Here is an 11,677-nt window from a genome sequence, read left to right as displayed (position 1 = left end):
GCAGATGTTTGAGGGTTTCCCTGAATTCAAGCTTAGTCAGGCTCACTTAAACTCTAGGCTACTCAGGCTTATTTGGTTTTGTTACGTGATCTGAGATCTGAGATAGAGAAGTGCTGATATTTGTAAATGCAGAGCACCGACCTGACTCTTTCTAATTGGGTTAATTTCAAGCTGAGAGGGATTCTCATATTTACCTAGTAGACTCTAACTATTGACATTTTTTGTGATGATATCATGAGCCTGGTAATATCTGATTTGCACTTAAGATTCTCGTGTAATCGGAGGACTCCAGCAGCTGCACTTTTCTAAGTTTTCAGAATTTCTGTTTCCCTCCCTGGTTGTGGAAAAAGTTTGCAAAACTAACCTCAAAAACAACTACTGGGGGGAGGGAGAGAGAGAGAGCAATAATTTATTATTTTTAAAAGCTTATGATTTGGACTACGTCCTGTGAATTTTGAGCACCGAGGGTTTAGAAACACACTAGCTTTCAAAGCAAAGACTGTGTCTGTATGTTCACTGCTGCATACACATCGATGTTATGGGTCTTTTGAATGCTCGGTCCACAGAGTAGGTGGGTCTGTTGCTGTCTTTGTTTTGGAGGTCTGCTCCATTAACTCACATTAAAGTAGTGTGTGCTTTTCGTTTGGGAGGTTCCTCGTTCAGTTTCTGGCTTCCCAGCCATAATGGCAGCTGTGTTATGTGCGGTTAGCTTAGCTCCATAAAGAACATGCAGACCCTGTCAGATGCACTTTGAATAAGGCAGGACTGTGCCAAAGCCTTTATGAGCCTGGCATGCTTCATTTAGAAAACCCAAGCGCATCAACGCAGGGAAATTGATAGTCAAAACTTTTTGTCAACATTTGGAGTTTCAGCGGGGAAAAAAAAAAAAAGGATAACAATTTCCTGTTTTTAAGCATTTCTAGAAATGCAGAGTTTGGTAACTCACAAGTCCTACGTTTCCCACAAAATAAACAAAAAGAGTAAAGTAATGCAATTTTTATCCTACCACTAACACCCATAACTCTGACCTGTATGACGGCTTCTCCTTCACTCGTAACCTCAAAATATAAACACCACACAAAACCCTTTGAAAGAAGATGTATGGATCTCCAAATGACACTCCAGAAATGCTACGTACTACATATCTCTCTGGTTGGTTTTGGATCAGCAAGCGCAGGCAGGTGGGCAGGTAACTCTATGAAATGACAGATGAAGCTGCTTAGAGCAAGCAAGGGGAATGGTATAGCACCCAGCAGCCACCTTTACTGTTTGCAGAAGTCAAGTTAACCTGAACTCTTGCCCCACCCAGAGCAACGCAGCAGCTAGCAAAGCAACCCACCAGTTTTGCATACGGGTTGCTGGACCCCAGAGAATCTGATTCAACCTGCAATCCTGGCAGATGGCAATTTCAGACAGTGCTGGGCAGCTGTGGGGCCCTTGCAGGTGCTCACCAGCTCAAAGAGAGAATAAGAGTGGAGTTACTAGTTTAGTCATGACTCTGAGCAATTGTTTTTTTTTTCTCCTCAGGAGGCTCTGTCGGTGGTGAGCGACGACCAGTCCCTCTTTGACTCCACGTACGGCACTGCCACTCACCTCCCCAAGGCAGATATGACAGCCTCAGGGAACCCTGACTATGGCCAGCCGCACAAAATCAACCCTTTGCCTCCTCAGCAGGAGTGGATTAATCAGCCCGTCCGGGTCAATGTAAAAAGGGAATATGACCACATGAATGGATCAAGGTAAGAAAGACCCTTTCCACATCTACTGAACCTTAAAAGCAAAGCACGTATCATCCATTTATGCTCATGTTCCTGCATATCAACAAAGTCAACTCTTTGTGTAGGACCATATCCCGCTCCCCCTGGAGTTCCTTTGTCACCTTTGTTAATGGTCTGAGGATCTTGCTCTTGCAGTTCTGCAGCATGCATCTCTGCCAGTCTCCATGAACGCTGTACAGACTGGGACATGAGACTGCCAGGACAGAGTTCATGATGCAAACACTGTTGTAAATTACACATTTCATCACTTAGTTCAGCATCCCACAAATGTGCCATGGTTCAAGGGGCTCCTGAAGATGGAGTCAGTCATGCAGTAATGGTCGGGGTTTATATCAGTGCTCCAGAGTGAAGCTAGTGAAAGCTGCACTAATGGTCTGCATGGGCTTCACTGGAGGGTGCTTCTTGTTGCACCTGTAACTAGATTCGTGCTCCACCAGGGCGGAAGCAACCATAAGAAACTGGAGAGCTATTTGATGGAGAAGGGAAACAGAGGAGACTGAGGCAATATATGAGGTGGAACAAAAAAAAGGCATATACCCGCATCTTCAGTGTGAATAGATGCGAACACTGGTGAAAAAGAGAGTTCAGGAGTAGATTTGAGCAGTGATGTTAACCATCAAAGGGACGCTGTTATGATGGATCCTCTACAGCTTTTAGCCAAAGAGGTAGGAGGCCTGCCCTCATCATTTGCAGTTAGAGCTGGGGGAGACTGATCATTTCCTTCTTCAATGAGAAATTCAAACTCTTGAAAACCTTTTACTGCAGCTCAGATTGTCTCTTTTAAAAACATTCCTATGAGTCCAAAGCCTTGGAAAAACTTTCATCTTCTTGGACAAAATCTTTAGGTGTCAAAATTTCAGTTTTTTTCAGTTTTCATTATATTCAGTAAAGAAAAACTACTTTATTTTTTAGCATTAGGTTTTAGAGTTCATATTAATTTTACATTTGATTTTAATTTCAAAGTCACAAACATCTCTAACGTGTACAATGTTAATACAGGACAGTTAAACAACCAAGGGTATTTCTCCTTTAGGGTTAGTTTAGGGCTTCTCTAACAGCCTATTTTCCTGGTTTCTGAGAACCTAGCAAAGTGTAGAGTTTGAAACAGAAAGCAGCCTCGCACTTTCAGACTTCTATAGTGAGATGATGGTGTTAAAGACTTCAAACAGCAGCATGTTTTTTTTCTTCGTAAGTATACAGTAGATGCTGATTTTACTATAAGATAAAGCTCTTTGCATCAGTTGGCCTTTGATGGTGATCATTTGTAGACTGAATTTGATCTTGCCCTGGTTGCACCTTAGTATCATTTCTGGACTTCATAAGAACTACGTGGATTCTTGCATTAGTGTTTCCAGTCTCAGAATTGGGGATGAAACACGGGAAAAATAGTTGTTTCCTGAAAAACACCATCCCTGGATAACACAGGCAAAAGGATGGATCCTGAAAGTACCAGCAGGTTGGGGTTTTTTGATAGTCATGAGGACTACCTTTGGCTACCGAGTCTTCTTAAGCTGTCCCTAAAATCTTCAAGAGGGCAGTGCAGAGTGGGATCCTGACCAAATGAGCGAGGCTTCTGCATGGTGCTGTGCAGGTCTGACCTCTCCATCTGCCGGAGTGGTGAACCAGTCACGAGAACTGAGGTGGCAGAACCAGCTTCACGTATGGCACACGCAACATGCTCCCACGGTCATGTGAGGAAGCCCTTTGTAGCACTGTATCAGATGCTCACGCTCATAGTGTCAGACCAACACACAGAGAGTGTTTCTTCCCTTTATGCCACTTGTCTGTCTCAGTCTAGCAAATTTTGGAGGGCCAAGGGAACAAGTAGTCCTGTCACATTCACTGAGCTACCACCCGCAGCATATATTTGTGCTTTAGAGATCCTGTAAGCACATGTTCTGTATAGATTCTGCAAGTGTGTGTACTTGTATGTCCAGAAGTCTATGTAATGTTCTCATTTTATGTGTATTGCATGTGCTTGGGAATGAACTGTATTGAGCTGTCCTTCTGTTGTGATTTTTGTGTTACAATTTCCGCATCTGCTCAGAAAAAAAAGGGAAATAGTACTGCTTTGACAAACCCATTCATTACCAACTGTAAGTGCTTGGACACCCATGGAGAAAGGCCCTCCAGAAGTATGTTTATTATGGGCAAGAAGGAAGTCCTTCTTTATGGGCTTGCTCAAGACTACAAGGTTCTTAGGCAGAAACTATGTGTCTTCAATCTCTCTAAAAGAGGGGTAACAGCTTCCCAACCTGTTAGAAAAAAAAGAAGAGAGTGTTTTGAATGTCAGAACTGAGCACTGAAATAGCTTGCAGCCTTGCCTTTTGATAACTTGTTAGCAGAAGCGCTCCAATCCACCCAAAAGATGAGAACATTCATCTGAGTTATCCACCCTCTCCTCCTGTTTATGGCTAAAAATCTGCCCTTTCCCCACATGTCCATCACAGTTCATTGTTAGGGGCTGGGCCACTCCAGTTGCTTGTTCCCCTGCCCATCAGCTGCCCAGCAAAACTGGCACACCGTCTGAGCGGCAAACGCCCATCTCAATGCAAGTTAACTTGAACTGTGGACTGAATAACAAAACCTATTCCCCCTCCCTCTCTCTCTGCCTCTCCTTCTCTCTCTTGTTTTTCAAGCACACTCTCTTACCGGGTTCCAGCTGCCTCATTAGAGGGAGCAGCCTTTATTCTGTGTTTCACCTGTACTTGAAGCGCTAGTGTTTTCTGCTTGTCGAGAGAAGGGTTTATGTACTCTAGGGAGTGATAAAGCTGTAGGAAACCTGACAGTGGAGGGAGCTGGATGACGGTAAGGGACAGTGTCCAGCTTTTCTTCTTTTTCTTAGCAATCAGAAGCAGGTCTGACTGCCGTGAGGTATAGCGTGATGAGTTGGTTTGGTCCTCAGCAGGGTGGGAAAAGGGGTCTTTGAAGAACCTCTCCAAGCCTGTTTTGCAGAGCTGTCCCTCCAAATGCTAAGGAACATGGAAAAGCTGACCAGCATGACCATGTCAGCTTTTCCTGGTTTACTCCCAAACTGGAAAGAATTTCCCATATAACTGCATACTGACTGTGTATAGGGGATATTCAGGCAGTGGCAGGGATCTATGTTTTAGGGGAGAAGATGGGGTTTCTGTATTATTGCAAGATGCAGAAGTAGAAATTTTGTGAAAGTTTATAGTATTATCAGGCTTGGATGCGGTGTATGGCCTCAAAATCTGTCCTTGCCTTCACAGCTGAGCTGCTTGCTCGGAACAAACCCCAGTGATACATTTGTATTTCACAGGGATTAGTGTCCAAACACAGGCAGTTAAAATCCAACATAGAAAAATTAAAATCCTCACGTTTCTTACAGCCTCTTAGGCATTGGGAAAGGGAAATGGGCTTGTGTTTGCAACACAGACCTGTTGCACACAAAAACCACAAGTCCAGCTTTACCATGGGTGTACTGCAAGATGTTCTGTGTACCGTTCACCTCTCTGCATCCATGCAGGGACTGGCAGCATAGCTTCCAATCTTTGTTCTTTGCTGGGTTTGTGTCTTTTTTTTATTTCATTTATAGCCTAGTCAGGGAAAGATCTGTCTCCTACAATGTGCTTGTACAGTTCCCAACACACTAGGCTTGGATTTCTATTGGGACTGTTAGATGCTTTTGTGATATAAATACAATAATTTATATTTTTAAAAAAAACTTTCAAATTTTAAATTCCAGTGACTAAAGGAGGAGGATTATTTAGGAAACGCTGGGTAAAGTTTAACCCCGTCCATTTTAATAATAGATTTTTCCTTATGTTTTACATATATTCCAAATGCAGAGTGAACCAAACAACAGACGTTCCAAATTTTGACTGTATTTACTGAGCTACTACAGATCTGCATTTGTAGCTAAACTCAGAGATTGATTTTTAAAAAGACATTACAAAATGTGCATGATCTCCAAATGCGAAAGTATATTCTAATATGCTGGATGTGTGCATGGATGCAGGGAAACTTCAGTGTGTAGTTCCAACTGATGTTACGAATTTTGCCTAGCTAAAATAATGAAGTCAGTGCATTGAAACTGCTTTGGAGGCATTCTCTTGCTTCAGAATATTAAAATAATGCTAAGGTTCAGGGATCTCAGAACGTTTTTATGCCACAGTAATTTTCTCAAAACAAAACAAAGGGACCATCTATAGTGTCTATAAGAATAAAAATCCCCTTTAAGTAGCGTGTGAGCCCTCTAGTGGGTTTTGCTGCGTTGTTCCAGTCCCCAGCCAGAGCAGCAGACTCTGCGATTACCTACTGTTTGCATTTACCTATATGTCATAAACACAATTCTTTTAGACTCTACTGAGCCTCTGTGCTTTCCTTGTGCAGTTAGAGTCGTGTAACCTGTATGTCTTTTTCCATCCTTTTTACAGCTGTCCCTTCTTTCTGCAGATTTACAGTCTGCTTCAGTGTGAACCTCCTCCTGAGGCATTCCGGTGAGCAGGATGAGAGGCAGGGTTAAAGTGCAGTTAGACGCAAGTTTCACGGAGTTGTAATTCTGCCCTGATAGCTCTGATCCCTGCCTGTAAGAGGGAACCACAAGTATATCTGTTCTTACTTCCTTCACTGAACAACAAAACCAAAAAAATGAAAATCTAATTTCAAGCATAAAGATTAAAGCTGAGATGACCAAATGGGGACTTACACCCAAAAAAGTGGCAAATTTTAACAGAAAAAATGATGGGAAGAGAGGAGGAATGAAAGGATAGGAAGAAAGGCATAGGAAGAAGGAGGAAATAGCCCACTGACCACAGCTGAGTCAGGTTCAGAAATCACTGAAATCCCTTATTTTGCTCTTTCGAATGAAAGCCAAAGGTGATTCCTAGACAGAGGCCCTGGGACAGTAATTGCTTTATTTTCAGGTATCTGGAACACCAGCTGAAGCTGTACAGAGGATTTATTAGTCAATGCCAGGCTAGCTGCTTGTCCATTTTGGCCAGTCTAGCATAAACTTTCCCAAAACACCAAGCTCTTGGCATCCTCAGAGACTGTTACTGGAGCTGCTGGAACGAAGAGTCTTTGGACGGACAGTGGGAATGAGTACTGCTTCATATTCCTTGGACTCTGACACTGCCACAGTGAATACACTTAAGAGATCTTGTGAAAGCAGCCTGTATCCATTAACCTTAGTCGATCTACAATGTTTTCTGTCCGGAACCTGAGCAGGTCCAGCATATATAGTCACTTGAAAGTCCAAAGTCTCTGTGAAAAGTCAAGGATTAATCTGGCATCTGAAATCCCCTCGCACAAACCCTTTCAAATAATGAGGAAATTTTTATATAAATCTAAGTCTGCTTGTGGGTAATATATGAACTAAGAAAGGAGCTATATTCAATGAATACACTATTCATGGCTCACAGCTCCCTGTTCTCATTTGATACTGTAGTTGTTCCCCACACTGAATTCTTCTTTGTGTTGCCCACAGCTAGACCTACCTTCTGCTGGGATACTGTTAAATCCCTCATCTTAGGCTGAGGCAGTACAGTAACAGAAGTCCAGGAGCTGCAAAGATGACTCGGTCTGGTAGTGCTGTCTCATTTCCCAATAAAAGGCTCCATTTGGATTTGGTAGGAAGTGCTGGATTACAGAGGGCACAAAAGTAAGAATCTTCCTGCTAGCTGTCATTAAAAATTTCATGGTATTTTTCTTAAGGGAAGGGAAGTTCAGTCTCCTGCCCAGTTAAGTTTTGGTAATGCTATTCCCAATTATGTATGTCCTTCTGCTGTCAGATTTCCACTGGGGTTAGCTCTGGATCCAACCATCCTGAAAATTTCCTGAGAAGGATGGGAGGAATCTATACAGCCACCTGGACACAACTCTGTCAGGTACCTGGAGCACATTTAACATCCTGCAGGATTAACAGAGTGGCTTCTCTTCCCACAGGAGTAAATCAGTGGTTGGTAATGGCACCTCAGTCCCTTAAACTTCTTTTCAGATCTGTCTCTGATACTCAGTTGTCTGGTTTTGGCTGCTCAGACGTACAGAGCAAGGCAGAGGATAGGCAGGGCTCTAGCTGCCAAGCCAAGAGTCTGCAAAGTGCAAAATCATCATAGAACTGCCAAGGAGATATCTTGCAGTGTTGGTATTATTTTTGTTACTTTGCTGTATCAGTCATGTGAATGCGCACGATACTTAGCAGATAGAGTAGAGACAGGCAAGGACTCCGTGGTTTTTTCATGTGTAGAAAGTATGCATGCTCCTAGGCAGATAGGCTTTTTAGAAGATGATATTATCTGAGAGTCTGGATATATCCTGTAGTTCTGTATGAGTATTATATACGTAACTATTTTATCATAAATAGTGTGTCTCTCAACTGCGGGGGTTATTTTCCAGGGAAATTTAACTACAGAGCAGGGGGGTTAGAGCAAATCCCTTGGACTTTAGGCAGCAGGTAGTTGTGCCAGCACTGCTAGCACCTGGGAAGTGCTGACTGTAGGGAACTTGAAGAGAAGTTTACTGCTGACTCTGCGGAAGGGAGAACTTTATCCCAAAGGCAGGTGGGAATCCATACGTCCTCACTGCATGGGGGTGTGTGTTTTTTGGGTCTGTCCCACCAGCTGGGCTGCTCGCACCATTTCAAGTCAGCAGCTGGTCTGCAGGCAGGGCAGGCGAGGAGACCAGTCACCTCCTGGGGACGGCCAGCACTGAGCTGCACAGACATTGACACCTTGAAGCATGGATGCTCTCACCATTTCACCGAGTCTCCTCAGGACAGCCTGTACCTCAGGAAAGAATAAGGTCCTTTGTGCTGCTTCAGGGCTTTTTCTCTGCCAGTACAGGCAGCATTTAACACCTGACACAGAGTATTTCAACAGAAAGTTAGAAATGATCACATTCCCTGTGAAAACCCTGGTGTCCCTGCAGTTGCTCAGACTCTCCTCTGACTGCCACGGGGACATTAAACCTTCAGCAGTTTGCCTCTCTGAAGGCGGATTTTGGTTCCCTGCCTGGAAAAACAGTAGGCGAAATAGTAAAACCTTAAATTCAAACATGTGTAAGTTATACATCTTATTTCCATTTTCAAGCAACATTCCCTCAGCAAGACATGAGGAAAAAATTACCATCTGCCTTAGACTATCTCGGTGGAGCATTTATCTCGCCGCCATGATAACTGAATTTCAGTAATTTCTCCCTCCCCCCCCATTCAGATTAAGAAACAAATTTGTTTAGTGTCCAAACTTGGAAGTCTTGCCAGCTGAACTCAGAGGGTGGGATTTGGTGCACTGTCATAGCTCTCTTACCCTTCAGCGAATGGTTTCCTCTCAAGCCACTTTGCTTCTGGCAGAGAAGAATAATGGTCGTGCCATTAAAGCAGTGGACTAAACTGCACCAGGCATGGGCTCGGTGCTCACTTTGCCTAGAGGCTGCGCACTAATGCACCCTTGGAAAGGTGAGGGCAGTAACACCGCCCTTCCCTGGTACGTTCTTCAGGGCTGGGACATGCTGTGCGCCTGTGGCGGGCTGTGGACTGGTATTTTAAGTGACCTCTAGAGCTAAAAGCCTGAGTTACTACCGCAGCTGGAGAAAAACAAAATCTCTGCTCCCTATCTGTGGTTTGGAAGCTCATAATTCTCCCAGAGCAGGACAGAGAAAGCCTATTGCTTGCCAAGGGTCTGCATGTAGTCCAGGTCTTAGCACAGTGCCACCTGAGTTGCTAAATGTTCCCTCCTCATCACTCCATCACCTCAGAAGTAAAACTAGGGCCAAAGCCTTTTTCGCACACAGTTTCTGTGGTCTGAAGTTCTTGACTCACGCCTAAGGCACCTAAGATTTCTACATTTCCTATCCAAGTAGTAGACAAGCCTGGGACTGTTTCACTGCTAAGAACAGACAAGATCAGTTACATTCAGCCCCTGTATAAATGAGACTCTTTAGATACCATGCTAATATTGTGGTATTCTCCTGTGACTATCCTGTCATTTTGGCATGGTTATTTTGTGTTCTTTGTTAATGAAATGGAGGGGGGTGTATCTGTATTTCTCATTTTCTCTGCAGAAATGCCTTAGGTCATGAGTTGAGAATTACAGCCTTTCTGTCAATTGATAGATACAGATACAGACTCCGCTGTAACAGAAAGGCGGTATGCAGAGTTTTTAACACACTGCGAGAGTGAAACAGTCCAACAAAGGCTCCTAGGAGCATCAAGCTGGATCTGATGGACTGCTAAAATGCAGCTGAGCAATAAAGGATGCGGGGGCGAGAAGGGGAGGGAGGGCAGGGCAGGGAATGTAACCAACAGACAGACCAATGTGATAGGGTCTTGCTTTTTATCTGGTTCGTGAGTTTTTGATATTTCAGAGGTATTGAACGCAACCTTACAGCTACCATTGCCTTTATCAGAAAGTCACACTTCATTGCACCTCCAACTGGTTTCATTATCAGAGATCCCCTCCATGAGGCTTGTGATTCATAGATCACCTTATGACGTTCATGTGACCCGCCAGGAATGGCCTCTCCCTCACGTAAAGAAATTCCCCTTAACTTTTCACCTTCGGGATACTTGCCATTTCTGTAACCCAAACCTCCTTCTGCTACAGCAGGGATGAAAGGTGCATAATAATGACAAGTCATCTGTTTCCTTTCGCATTTCAGGGAGTCCCCTGTAGACTGTAGTGTGAACAAATGCAGCAAACTCGTCGGAGCAGGGACAGAGTCCAACCCAATGAGTTACAGCACCTACATGGACGAGAAGAACGGGCCTCCTCCCAACATGACCACCAATGAGAGGAGAGTCATTGTCCCAGCAGGTACCACCACCACCAAACTCTTTGTGTCATATTTCCATGCACTGTCTTAAATACTCAGCTGAACAGATAAGGCTTGTTTATCCACTCTCTGAGGAATTCTCTTTCTTACAAACCTTGTAAAAAGTAAGGAAAATATCAGAGTTTCTGGCTACTGGAAATTTCCTGTGTCCCAGTATATGTTCTACCCTGAATCAGAATAAGAAGTGGATTATTAGTGCTGCCTTTTTTTTTTTTTTTCCTGGAATGAAGTGTTGTTTTGGTGTGTTGAACCAAATCCATCCCTTGTAATGTGTTAGAAGAGAATCTGCAGTTCTTCCTGGGACATGCATGGTGTGATCAAAGAGCGCAGTTCATAGGCAAGAATAAGCATGAAGTGGACCCAAATTATAACTCTCTTGATGCTCTACAGAGCCCAGATGCACTTTCATGTCATATTGATTCAAAATGAGCTATTTTGTTTTCATTTTTTTGTTAGAAGTAGAAAACCAGAAAAAATATATTTTGCAGGAACTACATTATCCTTCCAAAAATTGTTACACAGAAACATTCCTGTCCAGTTCTCTGTATTTGATATCCACATCTGCTGTCTGAAATTGGCAGGATGCATTAGATGCATTTGGATAGTCAAGGATGAGAGCTGCTGTGGCAGGCAACCGGTGAAGTCTGAACCTGGAATGCAAGGGAGTCTTTTTCCTGCAAAGTTTATAAACACCGTAGATATAAACAAGCTAGCCCAGGAACTTTCCAGCAAGGGAGATATCGTGAGCCAAGTCCTGGCCCGATTTACGTATCGAAACTTCCACTGCTTTCAAGGGCTGCAGCTTTTCACACAGTGTTGTGAGGGTTTCACCGAGGGTTGTAGCTGATTCAAGCAGATGAACTGTTGGCAGAAAGAAATGTACTCGTGGAATTCAGCTCTGTTTTCTGATCGTGGCTTGACCACGAACAGATGACAATTCCCAAGCATTTGTTTGCCATTTAGGATGAAAAGGAAAAGCTTGAACTGAATGTAGTGAAGGGAAGCCAATAAAAGATTGACAGCAAATCTCAAAGTACTGTTTAAGCCCTTGTTAGGATCTGCTTAGAGAGACTGGCTAACCTAATTGGTGACAGGATCAGATACAT

General features: G+C 43.5%; 1 protein-coding gene across 3 annotated transcripts in view; it reads left to right on the top strand.

Annotated features, from left to right (window-relative positions):
- The window catches only part of FLI1 (Fli-1 proto-oncogene, ETS transcription factor), a 77,333-nt gene that overhangs the window by 36,998 nt on the left and 28,658 nt on the right, over window positions 1-11,677 (top strand). For 2 of the 3 annotated variants that reach the window (XM_009890811.1, XM_009890810.1), the window contains exons 2-3: window positions 1,528-1,739; window positions 10,398-10,552. In XM_009890811.1, the coding sequence (XP_009889113.1) occupies window positions 1,609-1,739; window positions 10,398-10,552 (286 nt within the window). In that variant the 5' untranslated portion in view covers window positions 1,528-1,608. Of the gene's footprint in view, window positions 1-1,527; window positions 1,740-10,397; window positions 10,553-11,677 lie in introns of those variants that run through there. The other variant, XM_009890812.1, reaches the window with a different exon arrangement.

Source organism: Charadrius vociferus, unplaced genomic scaffold, assembly GCF_000708025.1.
Source record: "Charadrius vociferus isolate BGI_N301 unplaced genomic scaffold, ASM70802v2 scaffold858, whole genome shotgun sequence".
Taxonomy (NCBI): Eukaryota; Metazoa; Chordata; class Aves; order Charadriiformes; family Charadriidae; genus Charadrius; species Charadrius vociferus.
This window is presented reverse-complemented; position numbering and strand designations above follow the sequence as displayed.